Raw genomic sequence first — 20,502 nt, 5'->3', positions numbered from 1 at the left:
TCTCTGTTTCTCCCCTCTATGGGTAGCATCTGCAACACTACCTAAAATTCTGTTTTACACCCAATTTAACCCTTTGCAAGAAGACTGGCTGAATTTTAACCTTACCGACAATATTTCATTCTTTTCTTATATTCTGTAGCATATTCTGACGTGGTATTTCTTTATGCTTCAATCACACTGTTTCAATATATTATATCATATTAATATACTGCTATTTTACATGAAATACTGATATTAAATCATGAGATACTATGTTACATTAATCATACTACACTATGCTACTACAATACACTTATATTATGCTGCACTATTATATACACTGATATAATACTCTAATACACTGGTATTATATTATTCCATGCTGTGCTACACTCAGATTATTCTACACTGCTATGCTTTATTGCTATTATTACCCTACACTATATTATGAAAACATATGATACACTGATATTACACTATATTGTCTTACACTATAATTATTCCATACTATGCTATATTATCCTTCAGTAATATATCACATTACTCTACACCATGCAATAGTGATATCATATTACATTATATTACACTAGCGATATTTAGCCACATCTAGATATTTTATAGCACAGTGTATAATACACTCTGCTGATGTGTGATACATCCTTATATTATATTATGCTACACTGATAGTTTATACTATACTATGTTACACTTTCCTATACTGATATATCATACAACGTTACATTATATTATGCTAGACTGATATAGTGTATAATACTACACTATGCTGATTTATTATACATCCTTATATTATATTATCTTACACTGATAGTTTATATTACACTGTTAAACTTTTTTTTTATTTCTCATGATAAAGTTTACAAATACAAAATTGTAAAAAAAATTCATCAATCTCCACCATGATTATTACACCCCCCCCCCCCCCCCACACACACACACACACACACTGTTACATTTTAATAATGTTATATATTATTCTACATTGATATATTTTACTATGCTGATATATTCAACACCAATATATTATTCTACATACTGACATTATATTGTAATTCTACTACACAATGCTATACAATATATAGTTCTTATGAACTATACTACACTGATATAGCATAGTATATTGTTTTGTATTCTATTACCATAATACACAGATACCATTTATATTTTCTTCAGGACTTTGGTACACTTTCTCTGGTGCTTCATATCCATCTTCGATTAACCCCTTTGCTCCCAGCACTGAACTCTGGGGGGTTAATATGGCTGTGCATAGCCATCCTTGCCTGGGAGCTGGGTGAGCAGCCTTCTCTTTCTCTTGGCTCTAGTGACATGCAGTGGAAGAGACTTAAAGATACAGTCAAGCAAAACTTTTCACCGTCACTCTGCAACTTACAAGACAAGATTAACCCGTTCAGTGCTGGCCACGCTGACCTGAGTTTTCTTGCAGTGTCACCTACGCGATGTTGTGTGATTTGTCTCATTTTCTGATTATGCTGTATGATATACAGCAGAATATTCCTTATATCCAAAGGGATGATCTTTATTTTATTTTTTTTATGCTTTTAACTGCAACCAATTCCTTCATTGATTTGTTCTGATTTCCTTTTGTACAGATTATCTGACCTGCAGTCTATGTGTATGTCCTTTTATCTGATTAGTAATGTAACCCTTTCTTAACACCATCTAATATGATTCCCGTTGAAATCCGACATTCAATCTGCCTTTTATTCTTTAAGTGCCTTGTTGTCAGGATTTTAAGGATAAAGAATTAGCAAATGATCTGACTGACCCTTCTCCTCCCACCCACAGACAGGGAGCCTGGGGGCACAAACCTCAACACCAATTGCCTATATTAAGCGATGGATTAGAATAGAAGTTCCTACTGTCTCCCCTCGGACTATTATAATAGATGGAGCTACAGGAGCCCGATAGGGGCCTATTCTTCTACACCACACGCCAAGACCAAATACAATGACATCAAATGGCCATGAAAACGAAAATTAAAACAGATGCAATATTTATTACAAATTAAAACGAAAATCCATAGAAATTAGGGAGAATCGTCATATTTATTAAGCATTTAGAATACATATTTAACTGTAGTATTATTATTATTGCTGTTGTTCATTAATATGAATTACTAGAGTATAATTTGGTTACTTTTGGAATGTTATTGGTTAATTCGTTTAGAACAATTTCTGTTTGTAAAATGTGAAGCAGCATCAACGCATTCAGGAGATGATAGATAGATAGATAGATAGATAGATAGATAGATAGATAGATAGATAGATAGATTCTAGATAGACAGATAGATAGATAGATAGATAGATAGATAGATAGATAGATAGATAGAGCGATAGATAGATAGATAGATAGATCTATAGATATACATTTAATTGAATTAAGCAAGCTACAAGCCATGTGATTGTTCATTTTAGAGAGAAGATAGCATGGTATAGGTATTATTTCTTTAAGTAGTAGAGAGGAAGAACTTACAGAAGTAGAGGAGCAGATACAAGACAGTGGTCACCAGCAGCAGCAGGAGAGGCTTTTATTGAGTTGTGGTGACATGGACAGACCTGTTAGGGACATAAAGCAGCATGGAGTGACCATCAATGGTGATATGAAAGGGACAGCATAGAGGAAATAAACAGTTCAGGCAAACCTTAGCAGAGCAATGTCCAGATGTGTGTGCCCCTGTCCTGGAGTGAGTGTGGAGGTTGTGTCCACCTGCTTGTTCTGCCTCCTCTTCCAGAGACCTCCTGATCATCCTTCCCTAGGCTCAGCTTGCTGGGAGGATATGATGGCTGATCACTGTACACACACTCCCTCCCCTCCTCTCACTCACATCCTGGCACCTCCATGCCTCTCTGCCTGATAAAGAATATGGCTTTCCTCCTATCTACCTGCACTCACTCCAGATCTTCTGCCCCAGTGCTCCTCATCACCCTTCTCCTCCTCATCATCATCCCTCTCTCTCTCTCTCCCTCCATCCCTCTCTTTTCTCTTTCACTAAACCCAGAGGCCATTAACAGCTCATGCTGGAGATGAATGACTCCCTGCCATTCTAACAAACCCCTTTTAATTACACGTCAAACTTAGTCTTTTTTACTTTCAAAGGGGGTTAATCATTATTAAAAAAAAAAAAAAACTCTAAAAGAGCCTTTGCCGCCAGGAGAGGAAAGTATAAAAGCTTGGAAAAGTAACTTTTTCGAACAAAATAAAAGTAAATGTGTAAAATATACTTAAAAGTTTTAATTGGTCCTATGCATATATATATATATATATATATATATATATATATATATATATATATATATATAATTTATTTATTTATATATATATATTATACATTCTAAAGAGAAAGATGTTCTAAAAAAAAACATGATTTATAATTTGTAATGTGTCATAAATATTGATCTAATGTACATTGTATTTTATATATTTCTATGTGTTGCTAGAGAGATAGATATATAGATGTATTTTGTGGTTTCCTTCACTTTTTCCCACATTTCCCTGGGAGGTTATATAAATGTTATTTTTGGTGAGTGTGTGTGAACAGTTGTGGCAGGGCCCGGGGCGATGTAACCTTGCAAGGGCAGAATGGGAGACAGGAGGAGGATCCTTCATTACTGCTGATTAAAAGGGGCTTTTAATAAGGCGGATAATTCACTCATTTGCACTTTTATGGGGAAAGCACATCTAACCACACTGGTTCCTTCCAGCTCTCCAAAGTCAGAGAGCACAAATTGCCCTTGTACAGTATATCTCCTCATTCCTACACTGCTATGTGCCATATCTCATCTCTTCTCCATGGGTCAATGTCCCTTTTCCTCCACTACTCAGTGAAGTTATGTTTGTACAATGATTTGCCAGCAGTGAGGATCGGGGTAGTATAAAAGGTCTCCCCTTGTATTGTGTATTTGTATAGAGAAGAGGTTAAAGTGTCGTGCTGTACATAAGGAGAACACGAGTGGCCTATTCAGGGAGGGCACAGAAGGGCACCACAAGAATGCCAGGCTCTCTCTATGTCTACCTGGCCCCACTTCCCTCCCTATGATTATTTTCCGGCGATACCTGTGCCTAAGTCCCCAGTGCTGGATACACTGGGATCACATATGCAGTGGTATTAAGAGCAAAGGAAATAGGGGGTCTTGGATGAGAGAAGGAAGGGATAGCTTTAGGGTAATTGTGCTGTGGAGTGTGAAATTGCAGCCTGTGGTGTTCCGTATTGTACCAGAAGCTCAACAACAAAAAAACAGCCTTCCACAGGGTCTTACACCAGCCTCTTGCATTTTTGTTGCAGGAAATAATTTAATGGGGTAAAAAGAAAAAAATACAAATAAATATAAATTATATCATATTCTTTAATTTTTCGTTACTTTTCTTGATTTGCAATATATAGTTGAACGCAATCTTTCAATTATTCTGAAGAAATTAAAATGTAATCTAAAAATATAAAGTATTAAATATAAAGTGTAGATAGATAGATAGATAGATAGATAGATAGATAGATAGATAGATAGATTGATAGATAATAGATATATTGATAGAGAAAGAAAAAGAAAGAAAGAAAGAAAGAAAGAAAGAAAGAAAGAAAGAAAGAAAGAAAGAAAGAAAGAAAGAAAGAAAGAAAGAAAAATAGATAGTCTAACTGAAGCACCTTACACCCCTTCTAGAATAAGCATGTGATATGATGTGATACAAAATTGAAGATCAGAAAGCGGCCTCCTCAGCTCCTGCAGCTTGGGATGACTATCTGTGTATCAGTCCACAGTAATACAGAAGACAGGCAGGTGGAAACCTCCATATGGATCTTCATGTAAAATCCCCCTGAAGCTTGTTTATTTAAATGAGAAGTGAGCTTTGTTTAGTAATATTGCCCTGGATGATAATATATTAAAGATGAATGAAACACAGAATATAGGAGGGTTATCATGATAATAAGTGTCTGATGGAAATCTGGATGGTTGACAGTAGGAAATAGGAAAAGTCGCCCTCTGATTTGACAGATAAGATCGTGAATGTATGTATAGCGTTCACATGAAATAGTAACTTCCCAACCAGACACTGAGAATTTGATTAAACTTAAAAGAATGGAGCCAAAGGAAACAATCTCCAGGACACAGTGATGATGATGATGATGATGATTGGTATTAAAATTGAGATCCTTCGGCATAATGTGCATTGGTGGTAGTGATGCTGGAAGGGTAAAGCTATTGAAGCAAGTCCTCAGATCACTATCTCTAGTTTCTCTCTGGGAAAGAGAAAAGTTTATTTTTCCTCTAAATTTCCGCACTGAGGCGGGGACCTTTTTGAAGTGTAAATGTGGGGTTTGAAAAGTTCTCTGTAAAGAGAGAGGGAAAAAGGTTAATTTAAAGTCTGGTGCTAGGAGCTGAGCAAACCAATCAACCCTAACCAGAAAAAAGTTCCAGCACAAATCATTTATAGGACTACTTTTAGGCCTAATAGTCACCGATATCGACTGTCTTGTGTAGGAAAAATAGATAGATAGATAGATTATAGTTGGACTGTGTAGGATATATAGATAGACATATAGTTAGACTGTCTTGTGCAGGATATATATATATATATATATATATATATATATATATATATATATACACACACACAGATATATATATAATAGATATATAGATAGATAGATGATAGAAAGATAGATATAAGATTGTACCATATACATATAGAAAGATAGATAGATAAATAATAGATAAATGATAGATAGATAGATAGATATAAGATTGTACCATATACATATAGAAAGATAGATAAATGATTGATAGATAGATAGATAGATAGATAGATAGATAGATAATAGATACTAGTTAGACTGTCTTGTGTAAGAGATATAGATAGACATATAGAGATAGATTGATAAGATAGATAGACAGATAGATGATAGATAGATAGATAGATAGATAGATAGATAGATTTTAGTTAGACTGTCTTGTGCAGGATATATATGTATATATATATATATATATATATATATATATATATATATATATAATGGATATATAGATTATAGATAGATGATTTTTAGATAGATAGATATAAGATTTATAGACATATAGATAGATATATAGATAGATAGATAATAGATAAATGATAGATAGATAGATATATAGATAGATAGACAGATAATAGATAGAATAGATAGATAATAGATACTAGTTAGACTGTCTTGTGTAGGAGATATAGATAGACATATAGAGATAGATTGATAAGATAGATAGACAGATAGATGATAGATAGATAGATAGATAGATAGATAGATAGATTTTAGTTAGACTGTCTTGTGCAGGATATATATGTATATATATATATATATATATATATATATATATATATATATAATGGATATATAGATTATAGATAGATGATTTTTAGATAGATAGATATAAGATTTATAGACATATAGATAGATATATAGATAGATAATAGATAAATGATAGATAGATAGATAGGTAGGTAAATAGATAGATAATAGATAGGTAGATATATAGATACTAGTTAGACTGTCTTGTGTAGGAGATATATATATATATATATATATATATATATATATATATGATAGATAGATAGATAGATAGATAGATAGATAGATAGATAGATAGATCATATTCAGTTTTCTGTCTAGGTATAAACTTACTATAAACCTAGCAAATAACCATTGGGTTAATTTGCTTGCACTTTGTTATCTGCAGTAAAATGGTGGAGATCCCAGGGAGTTCTAAGGGCTTTTAATGATCTTTCACTTCATTGTTTGGAAGTGTGAAAAATGTCACATTTAAACCCCACAAGACCTTGTGTATGTGTAATGTGTTTTCTTTTCTCATCTCTTCAGTGGTTATACCATTGTACACATGGCAGGTTCTCCTACATTACACATATGGACACATTCACCAGACAGTGTGGGCTATTGTATAACTCCAATAGGTTGGTTATAGTGTGTGTGTGTATGTGTGTGTATGTGTGTGTGTGTGTGTGTGTGTGTGTGTGTGTAATTTGTGATAGAAGTGACAAGCCACACAGAACTGAAAACAATGCTGTGTATGATGATGATGGTTTTTATTAAAATCTTAATAATATCATTACAATGAAACAGGTGAAAGGGCCACTAAAATACCAGTACTCAAAGGAAAATTCTTCAGGACATCTACTTTATTGATTCATAAGGGGCTTTAACATAGCACAGAAGAAAATGAGCTATTAGCCATAAAATAAAGCAAGAAACCAGAGTTGGATGCCAAGGTGTGATATGTAATGAATTGATGTCAATTCCTAGCTCATTCCAAGTGAAGTGTAGACTGGGTTAAAAAGTGTACCGAAAACTTTTTCCATTCCTTATAGAAATAGCATGAAGATTTAAAACCAGACCAGAGAGCGCCATCTACAGGTGACAAGAATAATACACCAGATAAAACAGAGCTTGGTCACAGTCTTTTTAACTCAAGCTGGCATTTACAGCACTTGCCGACCACTTCCATCTATTTACTGCAGAATGAACAATAATGATATCCAGTTTATATCAGGAGGAGGAAAACATGAGAAGCATATCAGATGGGGGTTGTATCAGCAGTGTGGGCTCTGCCTGCAGGTTCAGGGTGACTGCTCATAGGAGAGCGTAGTGTGGACAAGCAGCATGCACCAGTGGCTCTGTATGAGCCTTTAAATGACTAATAAGTGCTGTGTCTAAAGGGACTGGACATGTAATAATGTTTCATTAGAAAACCACTATGGGGGTGAAAAATAGAGACTTCTCCTTCAGGTGACTGGCTATTCGGGGAAAACATGGACAATATATTATGCAGGGTTGTATACTTGTTTTGTGTGCCTGCATGTAGGGGTATATAGCATCACACCTGGTATCACTACCATTATGAAACTGTTACATTGTGAATAAGTGGTATATTACTGTATAGATACAAATAGCAGAATACATAAGGTGAATGAGAACCTTTACATTTTAAATGACTGTACCATTACCAAACTCATGTAAAGAGAATTGAATATAATTCTGCATGAGTATATATGTCTGGTAGGGAATATATTTCTGTGTGTGTCTATGGATATATGGGAAAGTGTATATGTGGCCTGGGAGGCTTTGTGTATGCTTGTGTATGAATGCATGTATGTGCATAGTCTGTGTGCACTTTATATGTATGTGCACAGTCTGTGTGTCTGTTTGTGTGACACAAAGTATATTATTATATTATTGTAATATATGTCATACAAACTATAAAGAATATAGATAGATATATAGATAGATAGATAGTTAAATAGGAAGGTAGATAATAGGCAGGAAGATAGATAGATAGATAGATAGATAGATAGATAATAGGTAGAGAGATAGATAGATAGATAGATAGATAGATAGATAGATAATAGGTAGAGAGATAGATAGATAGATAGATAGATAGATAGATAGATAGATAAATAGGAAGGTAGATAATAGGCAGGAAGATAGATAGATAGATAGATAGATAATAGGTAGAGAGATAGATAGATAGATAGATAGATAGATAGATAAATAGGAAGGTAGATAATAGGCAGGAAGATAGATAGATAATAGGTAGATAGATGATAGATAGATAGATAGATAGATAGATAGATAGATAGAAAGATTATATATATATATATTAGAGTTAGATAATAGATAGATAAATAGATATGAGATACATAGATTGCTATATAATCTTGCACCCCTTTTCTTGTATATCAGCCTGTATGTAGATATACTTTAGATAGCTCCTCTGTGTATTCACTTGCACTTTTCACTTGTTCTTGATACACTTCTTATGGCTCCCTTCTCACTAATGATAAATCCATGGACTTTCCACCACAGGGAATAAATAATCTGCGTTTTTAATGAGCTGAGAAAAATATGAACTTTTTTTTTAGTTACTCCTTATATCATCTTCATCATCCTCCATGAGCTCATGTACAGAGTCATTGTCATGGTAATGTAACTGAAAGTGTTAATAAGCAATAGAAACTGTGGTGGTGACTGTTGGCTTATCTCATCTGCCTGTGTACTTCCAGTGCCATCCTCCTGTGCCCGCTGCCCCCCTCCCTCCCTGGTTCCTCTCTGCTCTGCTTGAAGTGGCAGGGTAATGCCAGGGACCTCCTTACTAGGGCTCCAGCTTTTTGCATTGGCGAATCACCGAGTGGTGGAATCTATTCCCTTTGTCTGACAAGTCATCCATCTCCCAGCTCCAGGGGGAGGGCAGTGAGTGTGTGAGTGGATGTGTAGGGAGGGGGGCAGCTTTTAGAGAGACACACACAGGGAGAGGAGGCTCCATTCTCCAGCCAAACCTCCTAGCACACACATCCCACCTTAAAGTGACAACTTCAGCTTCATCCTAGTAAAGAGCCTGCTCTGCCCCCCCTGATATTCTGCACACCCCTGGATTGTTTTCTCCTCTGTAACTTTGCTTTGAAGTCAGACACTTTCAACCAAAGACCTAGAGGACAGCAGAAGTCTTCCCGAGGCCACCTTCCATCATCCACTGCTCACAAGTATCCTGAGATCCTCTGCAACACTGGTCCAAAGCTCACACGGGCTTCAGCAGCAGCCATGACAAGAAGCCTTTTCTGGCCACAGATTGGTTCTTCTTCCCAGGAAATCTGAAGGACTTAATCCATCTCCAGAGAACCTGCAGCCCGGCTTGTCCCAAGAGCTTGCACTCGGTCCTGGTTACTGCTCCCATCTCTCAACACAGGGGGGAGAGGGGAGGCAGTCTGAGCTTTTTAAAGAAGTGCAGATTATTTTTTTCAAGTCTTGAAGTTCCGTCCAGAGGCGAAACGGCGACTACAGCCGAATACCTGCCTTTCATTTGCTTCCCCATGGATATGCATTGCAAGGCAGACCCCTTCTCGGCCATGCACCGTGAGTACTGGAGCCCGGCTCCTATTAATGTCATTGCATCCTGCATACACTGACCAGTCATTACATACCCGGCAGGTTGGTGACCATGACCAGCTATGCCCACTCTTCCATGTATAGACACTGCAAGTTCCATTTACATGCACTGCCAACTGGTGACCACTCATGCCCAAAGCTCCATCTACATGCACTGCCAACTGGTGACCACTCATGCCCAAAGCTCCATCTACATGCACTGCAAACTGGGGACCACTCATGCCCAAAGCTTCATCTACATGCACTGCAAATTAGGGACCACTCATGCCCACAGCTCCATCTGTGCACACTGCAAGCCAGTGACCATTAACTTGTGACCACCTATGCCAACTGTTCCACCAACATTCGTCTAAAGCCACACATAATGCTTTTATCTGCATAAAAACACTTTAAACTGCCACCAATAGTACAATTTTGCAGCTCAATAAAATAGTCTGTAATATATAATATTATAATATTTTTAATATGCTGAATTCATATTAAAAACGTTACATAATTTATTTTATTAAATTAATTAATGTCAGCAATAGGATTATTTGGTTGCCTGTCAGAAATAAGCAGTCGGGTAAAAAGAAGGTTACACTGCCACATAGTATTTGATAAAAGAGAAATAATAATACATAAATATTGGATGTCCTGCTGTATTATTATTATTATTATTATTATTATTAGTAGTAGTAGTAGTAACTGTTAATAATATTATTATTTCTGTCCATTAAATGAAATGAAATATCAAGTATATATAAAATTGAATTAATGCAGAATAAATATTTTAAAAGCGGATAAATGGCAACAATGAGGACTAAAGAGATATTCCACGGTTATTATTTATGGAAAGCTGATAAATGGCGATAACTAAAGAAACAGACTAAGGATATTATTTGCTAAATATATGTCTAAAGATATATATCTGCATCTGCATTTCATCATTCTATTGTATAGACTGTAAAGTAAACCTATAGGAATATTTTATTTAACATTATTGCAAAATGATCTCAAGCTTTAAAATGAATTGTAATAAAAGTATCATTTCAGAAAGTAAAAACAATTCACCTGTGCGGTTCCTGCTGCTGGACACATGTCTCTGGAAAGCTAAAGGCAAAAACGCTAAATAGAAATATAATCTAAATCTCTAAATAAAAAGGAATAAATGTATATATATATATATATATATATATATATATATATATATATATATATATATATACACACACACACACACACATATTTTAGATTTCCCGACATCCCCCATGCACAATACAAGCAGGTATTGTACCCAATAATTAAATAATTCATGTGTAATCTTTTTGCATCTGTTGCCTTTTAATAATATGTAATAGGAGTTATCAGAGGTGCGGTGAATTATTTATCACAGAGGTGCTGAGAAAATGACTGCTGGTAACCGTATAGCTCATAAGGATAGGAGGATACATGGAGATGATGAGGAGGATGTGAGGAGCACAGGACAATCTCACACATACACTGGAATGGCAGGAGGGGAACATCTTTGGGGAGAACTGGATTTGTGCATTGGATCGATGGAAGGGCAATGAGAGTTTCCTCAAGTTCACAGTCAATAAGTCACTGTCAGCTGCTCAGGAGAGAAACTATGTGAGGGGTAGATAATAGATAGATAGATAGATAGATAGATAGATAGCAAATGTATAGATAGATATAGATAGATAGATAGATAATGCATAGATAGATAAATAAATAAATAGATATGAGACAGATATAGATAGATATAGATTGGATAGATAGATACTAACTTATTACTTATCATGCACATATATTAAATATGTCTGTATGTGTGTATGTTATATATATATATATATATATATATATATATATATATATATATATATATATATAGTCTTGTTATAATATGCTACTAACCCAGTATATGGATAGATATAATATATTGTATAGCACAATGTGGATATAAGGCAATGCTGTGATTAAATGTAAAGAGCAGGGCGCATGCCTGGCGCTAGAGATAGTGATGGGTCACGTGCTGCAGCTCTCCCTATATATGTGGGTGACACTGGTGGTGGGCACAGTGTAGGGTGCACCCTGTGTGAGTGGCCTGGGATGGGTTACCCTGGTCCCTGGCAGCACGTGTTTGCTCTGAATCTGGTTACACTGTAGTCATGCAGCTCATGTGTGAAATGTAGCATAATGTCATGTGCATGCCCTGCTTTGTACATGCTGTACAACCCTTACTGCCATACTAATGTCAATGTAACATATTCAAATAAAGAGAAATACAAATCGATCAGGTGCATAGAGAGCGTCTCAATATTAGTGTCTATCTAATGGTTTTCCCATTTCTTCTCTCTTTGTGTCTCCTCTTTTTTTTTTTTTTTGTCTTCCATCTTCCCCAGCAGGGCATGGGGGTGTCAACCAGCTCGGGGGGGTATTTGTAAATGGCAGACCATTACCTGATGTGGTGAGGCAGAGGATAGTGGAGCTGGCCCACCAAGGGGTGAGACCCTGTGACATCTCTAGGCAGCTGAGGGTCAGCCATGGCTGTGTCAGCAAGATCCTGGGCAGGTAAGACTACTTCTAGATTCCTCTAATGGCAGGAAAAAATGGATTCAAATGATTACTTCTACATGATTGCTAACTATCGTTATAGCTAGTCAATATCACCTAAACCGAATATATATATATATATATATATATATATATATATATATATATATATATATATATATATATATATATATATATATATAGTACTGCCCTGCAGACTAATACGCTTTCTAATATGCAGACATATTGCACATAATAATACAATAATAGTAATATGTAGAGGTCGGGTGGATGCGGCCAGAGTCTAATATATGCAGTGTTCATTAACAGTCTGATGCCCCAGCCATTGCTGATTTTATATAATTTTCCATCATTGTTCGTTTATTTGCTACACTGCTTATTTCAATGACATTACAAGGCTTTAATAGCAGGCATGCATTGATTTTTTAATGAGCTCAGATCCTCTAAAGACAAACGCTTTTTCCCATTAGTATCCTAGAATCATCATCACTGCTGTATTGATATCAAAACGATCAGATTTTGCATAAAAGTCGTCAAGCTATATATATATATATATATATATATATATATATATATATATATTTATTTATTTATATGTAGATATATTTATTTACATATAATTTGTTTATTTATTTTTGTGTATATTTGTGCGGATCTTACTAGACCTGTGTGCTCTGTGCAGATACTACGAGACCGGCAGCATCAAACCAGGAGTAATTGGTGGATCAAAGCCTAAAGTAGCAACGCCGAAAGTAGTCGATAAAATCGCAGAATACAAGAGGCAGAACCCAACCATGTTTGCCTGGGAGATCCGGGACAGGCTGCTAGCAGAAGGCATCTGTGACAATGACACTGTGCCCAGCGTCTCCTCCATTAACAGGTACTACATGACCATCATCACCCTGCCATGCTGTCCATTATTCCATGAGCCCTCGCCTGACCTTGTGCAGCCTTCTAGAGCTCAGCTCCTCCTGCCTCCCCCATGCCAGAGCTTTATATGAGCTGGAATGCTTGATATAGATTTGTGCACTGGAGGTATCTATAAAGAAATAGCTCTCTTCTGTTGGGTCCATGATTGAATTGTTTCCCTTGCATCTGGTGTAAAATGTCACTTTTGCTGCCTTCCTTTTTTGTTTATGACTAGTATACTCCATCTAATGTTTAGTGTTCTCAGTAATTAAGAATTTAACAGCTCCCAAATTTACAGACAATCACCAGAGTCTCAGCTACTGAACCATTAAAATACCAATAGTTTATTTATCTTAACCAAGCAGACTTTAAGAGTAGCAAATGCAAACATGTAAAATGGGACCAGGATTACAGGGGATTCTGCTTGTACACAGAACTTCTCCTAAAACTGAGTGCTGGCCATAATGACTGCTATTATAGGATTATACCTGCCCATAGCCCAATGTTGTCAGCATCACTATATCATCTACTGTTTACAATGGCTGGAAATGATACATTGTATCTAAATACAGCTTTATTTGTTTATAAACATGTGGCTCTAATCCTAGACATAATACCTGCTGCTTGGAAAGACTATATATATATATATATATATATATATATATACATACATATATATATATATATATATATATATATATACTCCAATAACACATCCCACTCCCCCCTCTCTCTTTATATATATGGCAACTGCAGCTGTGCAGTAACTCATACCTGTCTCTCTCTCTCTCTCTCTCTCTCTCTCTCTCTATATATAAGCTATCCTTTCATAAGATCTATGGCATTCCTATTATATATTCAAAAGCATAACTAAGCAAAAGGTACAGCTATAATTGCAAATGCCATGCAGAAACACAGCAGCAAATACAATTTAGATATTATCTGTTCCAATTGCTCTGGCAACCTGCGTAAATGTTTTTAATATTTCACAAATGACATGGAATTATCCCAAGTCATCTCGCAAGCAGCAGGTAAAATTAACTGCTGGAATGTACCTTGGCTCAAAAAGAATCCCTGAGACATACATGCGCTGTAATATACTGCTGGGCTACTTGACGAAATTATTCCTGTGTGTGCCATCTGTATTAAAATGGTTATTAAGATATGAAGAGGGTAACATAATACTGATAGACTAATTATACTCCTTACTATAAACTTCCCCCATTCATTTTTTTTCTAGCTTATTCCAGTTTGGTTTGGTAAAAAAAAAAAGTAATAGAGTTTGTTGGTATGATAGGAAAAGGGCGATGCCCATGATTGTGATGGAGAGACAGTAGATATCAGATGGTTTTAAAGCACAGTATATTGTCATTGCTTGGTTAAACAGCCATACTGAAGACGTTTTCACATATTTGCGTTAAACATCCAGTCAGGCAATGTTAAACTGGTGTAATATTTTAGTATTGTAGATATGGGTGTAATGATTAACATACAACTTTCTGTAGTTTCAGTCATCATCCAATGAAGCGTTTTAATCTTTTGTTGATCCACCTTTGGTTTAGGCCTACTCCATTTAAACAAGGTCTCATTATAGAGTCTCCTTAATATATAGCATTACAAGACAGCACAATGAATGTGGGATGCAAGCCTATTTCTTGGCATTAGCAGATTGTGTTTTATGTCTTTTATAGAATGCACATTGCCCCTGAACAGGTTGTCTATGGTATGGATTGGAATGGCCGCCTTTTCCTTTCCAACCATTAAACATGTAGTTGGGAAACTTGATGATTAGTTTAGGAGAATACATGCTAATATTTTCTTCAATCAATGCGGCCTGCAATGATTGAAAAGTTGCAAGTTTTCATACAGGATCATAAAGTTTTTCCCCAAACCCTTTACAAAATGCCTCTTTCCAGATGTAGCAGAGCTGAAATTGTCATTTGACTCCTAGGTAATGCATCACTAACGCACTCATAACTCTGTGAGTTGATATGATGAAGCACATGCGGTATTATGTAAAACCAAAGACTACACTTTGGGATATGTACAGAATGACTTATTCAGTTCTGTTACATCTGTATTTCCAGGAATTAAAGAACAGGTTGGATCGGAATTACGTGCCATCATAAGATACACTTTGATCCAGATTTGATGAGTTTTTATTGGTAGAAAGTGTGTCCTAGTGGATGCAAAGCAAATTAGATTAATTTAAGCATAGAGGAATAAAGAATGGCAGTGCTATAGCTGCCTGAGGGTACTGTGATATATATGTCTGGATGTATATAACTATGTTGTGATAATGCGGATTATTACATCCCATTACCCTATGATAAAATCTTGAATCTTTCATGAAATTTTAACTTTGAAATAATTTAATTTTGAATTTTGATGCTCTGACTTTGTGCACTAGGATGACTAATTCATAAAGTGCAAGTATTGGTTAAAATGTTTGAAATGCTAAAACTTTACGGCATGTACAAGTGTTTTGGCGGTTGTTTTTATGTATTCATTTGATGATTTTAAAAAAGGAGTTCTTATAGAATATACATTAGTCAGCTGTGGCTGAGAAAAGTATTTAATTGTAGACGTATTGCAGTCACAAAGATTAATTACCGTGTTCTGTTTGTTGGAAAAAAATTGATTTCTTCAAATTGTCAGTGCATTTGCATTTGTAATATTTGATAGCATGATAGTTGTACAATCCGGGGTGTTATAAGCCTTCTAAGTTTTCAGTTGAACACATTCTACTTTATACTTTCTTTTTTAAATTTATTATATATACCAGTAATTTATTTTCTCTATTTTCTCAGTTTCTCTTTATTACGTCTAACAGTAAATCTGGTCGATGTAATTCAGTGGTAAATTGAGTTTTTTTGACATTTAATTGATAATTTGTATTACGTTACACTTCGAATATACCTAAATTCAAGTTTTTAAGTTATTTGAAGTGGCTGAAATAAAAAGCGCTGGGGCAGTTTAGTTAATAGTTCAAATTTGGCCTCTGTTTTCCTTTAAGCCACTATGCCATGTTACATAAGATCATTTATTAGCGGAATATTGAAAATAATATCTGGGTTATCAAAGCAATTTTATAGAATGTTATATTCTGCCAGTCACATTTAATGATAGACAATTTTGGGAAATTTTAGCCATGATTTTAGGATAGGTTTTTAAAAAAATGAATCAATGTCCAGGTCATTCCTTATTTGGCCATCAAGTACGGCTGATCGAAAGCCAATATAAAAGACAAAGAGCAAATGTTCAGTTTAGTGTGGACAGAAAGTGACACTATTCAGAACTTAGTTGATATAAATCATATTTGATTTTTATTCTTTGTCTACACCGCTTATTTGCCTTCAATTTTGCATATGCCTCTCTTCGACTTGTTAGCTCAATACTATTGCAAGTGAACAACTTCATAGAGCCAGTCCCAATTACATGTTTTTTGGTTATTATGTTATTTTTACATCATATAAGGATGTTTTTTATGTAATTAGATGCGGGCTGCATCCTCTAGAGGTAATTGCGGTTTTCCTCATAAAGCCATCTGCAGTGATCTATCCTTACATGTGCTGTGTGTAGTAGCAAGAACACCAAGTAGATAATCCATCCGTGCATGTTGGCCAAATAAGTGTCTGGGATGCCTGCATTTTAGGAAAGAGACTGATGTGAATTAACTTTTTTTTTTTTAACTTTTTTTTATACTTTTCATTTTTTTGTTCATAATAGAAAGTATCACAATACATAAAATATCAACATTTTCATTAATTGATGTGGGGTTACTTCAGTTGTAAATAATTGAGTAAATATGCTCTTTCCCACCAATGTGGTATCTTCCTACTCTAATCATCTAGTCCTGCAGTGAGTTTAATATCATGTATAATGCCACTCCAGTTCCATAGCTTAGATTAGCTGTAAATGCGTGTGTTAAAATGTAAAAACGTAGGCCTTATTTTGGTCTTTTTTGGCTATACAGTCTCTTGTTATGTACCCAAAGATGCATGTATAGGTCAAAGAACTACAAATCTACATGTGATATTAAGGATGCACCCAGACATTCAGATTAGCAGTACTTGGATATCACAAAAGGCTATAGACTAAAAACTTAACAGGATAATCACTTCGGATATGAAGGTCTATAAATCCATAAATGTACCAGATAACCTCTCAATTCCCTTCCCACCACACAACCAAAGTCCATTTATTAATGTCCATTCAATGCAGCACAGTTCATCAAGGGTGGTCTAGAATGCAACTCTATCCCATATTTGCAACAATTGGCCCATAGAGAGGTAGATTTAGATCAGAGACCAGCACAAAACCTTCTGTCTGTGTAAAAACCAATCAATAACACAGTAACCAGATCCACTGTCACTGGGAAACACACAGCAAAATAGTTCAATACAAAAATACTTCAATGGGAAGTAGAAATTCCAATGGATGCATACCCAGCATGCATAGGGTATGACATTTTGGCTAAATGTGAAATATAATAGAAAGCTTTATAACACTATAATACAAAAAGGAGTTCTCTTTATCATCAGGTCAATTTTAATAGACTGTAGCTAAAAGTACAAATATCACTTAATAGAAATATTAATAGAACGATTCCCAAGAGAACGATTCTCCATCAATAACTCATTCACCACTTAATCTAGTCAGTGCCTCAAATCTATCCAAAATATGCAATGTTGATGTGAAATTAAATAATGTCATTGACATTTTAAGACATTTGTTTGCTATTAGCCATGTTCTGCCTGTCTGGGGATAGCCATTTAGTTGCCTCTCTAATATCATTAGCATAGACCATTCCTGAATCCTTAACATTGAATATCAGACCAACCTATCTAACCAACATTGATCCACCTGAAAACAGAAATGTTCACTAATGACGAATATCCCTAGGTCTATCCTGACTTATAGAAGGTAGGCCCTGGAGTGGTTGTTCAATGATTTCTAGTGGATAGGTAGTAAATGCTGTACTGAAAATAGTGATATAATGATAGCATAGTCAAAACTCTGTCTGGACTTTCAGCTCCACTGTACATTATATACATACTGACCATTTTCTTTGAGAGGACAACTCCTCTAAAAGGCCACTATTCAGGGCAATTTAGGTGGTCCTCTCAAAGTTGCATGTTGACGCAATAAAAAGGGGATACTGAATGTTTGAAAGCCTTCTTGCGTCTACGGGTCCATTCACACGTCCGCAAAATACCCGGCCGGCACCCCTATAGAAATGCATATGAATTAGACATGTTCTATTTTTTTCCGGAGCCGCTCTGGAAATGCGGATACGGAGAGCACATAGTGTGCTCTCCACATCCATTCCTTCCCCATAGAGAATGAATGGGTCCGTACCCGTTCCGCAATTTGCAGAACTGATGCGGACCCATTATTACGGACGCGTGAATGGAGCCTAATGCAGATTTCCGTACATATAAATTGTCAATGGGTTCTAGAGGACACACAAAAGTCCTAAACGATACATCTATGTACAATCATGACTATTTTCTTCTTTCTACTAGCACTGTGTGGCATAGAAGGTGGAGAGTAAGGAGTCAGGTGCAAATCCCACCCATCTGTGCAGAGCATTAATGAACTTTGCACTGTAACTAGGGGTCATTCTTCCGTTACACTGGCATCAGCATAACATTTTAATGAGATGTTTAGAGAGCGGGCTGCCTCACAAGAGACAAGCACACACGCACGCACACTCACACACACACACACAAAAAAGTGAAGAAAAATTCATTTCATGCACTGTGGCTGCTTAAGAAATGGCAATTTGAGCTGGATCCAGCATATGTATGTGATAAATGTTAACTGTGCATTAATCGTATTAAAGAGGGACCTATAAACTTTTCATTTCTAATTAAATTCAGCCTGGCGATTTTTTATTTATTTATTTTTTGCTTCTAGAAACTCAGCACACTATAGGCCCATTGTTTATGTGGAAAATTAAAATGCAAATACAATGGGATTTATTCCCATTACTGGTATGATATGCTAGGATTCTCCGTTTAACAGCCTGCAATTATTTAAAACCAGGGTGATTTTTTTTTTTTTCTTCTCCTGGCTTTCCTAGGGCATTGTTCTTTCCTACAAGGTCATATCCCCATTGCATGTCCAAATCCTTGCAAAAAATATATATAAATAAAGCATCCAAATTGTGCGGCTGCATTACAAAGCAATATCCTCCAAGTATGGCCATGCTGATTGTTGTTAAGTGAATAAGGTTAGGTTTCCACAGACCATAGAACAAAACCTCGATGAAACAGACATTACGGCAAATTACAAACCTTATTTTCCTGCTAACACTGTGTATCAGTAATAATAATAACAATATGAAATTGGATAATTATAATAATGACGACACTTACATTTTTTATGGGGCTAGGCTTAAACTGAAAACTAGCACTGCTGAATGAACATATCCTCTATTTGTCTTAAACAGATTCGAGAGGCTGCCGCTGTCCGCATAATGACCTCAAAAAGGATTTTCTTGCCAATATGATATTAAATTGACATAGTGCAATGAACCATAAAAAGGCACAGAGGTGTATGTATATTATAAAATAGACTTTGAACCTATATGCAGAGCAGAGAGAGAGAGAGAGATTCAGGCAGACTCTCAGCTTTTTATCTTTCTAAAGCACCCACCCATGCGTTACGCTACTAAAATATGGAAATAGGTGCCAGGTTAATTTCACTGTGGCAAAATGCTGTTTGCATATAATACAACTGGGTAGTGCCTTTTCAGCAGAAAGCGCTTGCACAGTAAGGAAACATAGGGTCAGCAATGTGTTTATGGATTTCTGACCAATAATACCGTCTGTCTATGCGGCTAAAAAAAAAAGGTACCAGCTTCAATTATGAAGAGAATGGGCTAAATGACTGCAAACCCATCCAGATACACCCATGCCACTAGATTATGAATAAACAAATGAATATAATAATGCCGGTAATAATAATAATACAGCATTGGCAGCGCCCGTCGATCTGGCCACAGTGGCAAATTAGTCAAAACAAATCCATTCTCCAAAACCTTCTTTTTTTTATGCATTTGAACATTCAGCGCTCTCCCAGGAGTATTG

The 20,502-nt window shown here is 35.7% G+C and overlaps 1 protein-coding gene across 17 annotated transcripts in view; it reads left to right on the top strand.

The window, feature by feature from the left end:
- PAX2 (paired box 2) overlaps nt 1–20,502 on the top strand; it is a 76,610-nt gene that overhangs the window by 1,320 nt on the left and 54,788 nt on the right. For 10 of the 17 annotated variants that reach the window (XM_040435898.1, XM_040435897.1, XM_040435887.1 and 7 more), the window contains exons 1-3: nt 9,726–9,907; nt 12,325–12,493; nt 13,179–13,376. In XM_040435898.1, coding sequence (XP_040291832.1) covers nt 9,865–9,907; nt 12,325–12,493; nt 13,179–13,376 — 410 coding nt within the window. In that variant the 5' untranslated portion in view covers nt 9,726–9,864. Of the gene's footprint in view, nt 1–9,548; nt 9,908–12,324; nt 12,494–13,178; nt 13,377–20,502 lie in introns of those variants that run through there. The other 7 variants (XM_040435896.1, XM_040435881.1, XM_040435884.1 and 4 more) reach the window with 4 other exon arrangements.

This window comes from Bufo bufo, chromosome 6 (assembly GCF_905171765.1).
Source record: "Bufo bufo chromosome 6, aBufBuf1.1, whole genome shotgun sequence".
NCBI lineage: Eukaryota > Metazoa > Chordata > Amphibia > Anura > Bufonidae > Bufo > Bufo bufo.
Note: the sequence above shows the minus strand (reverse complement) of the source record. Positions and strands in the feature narration are given on the sequence as shown.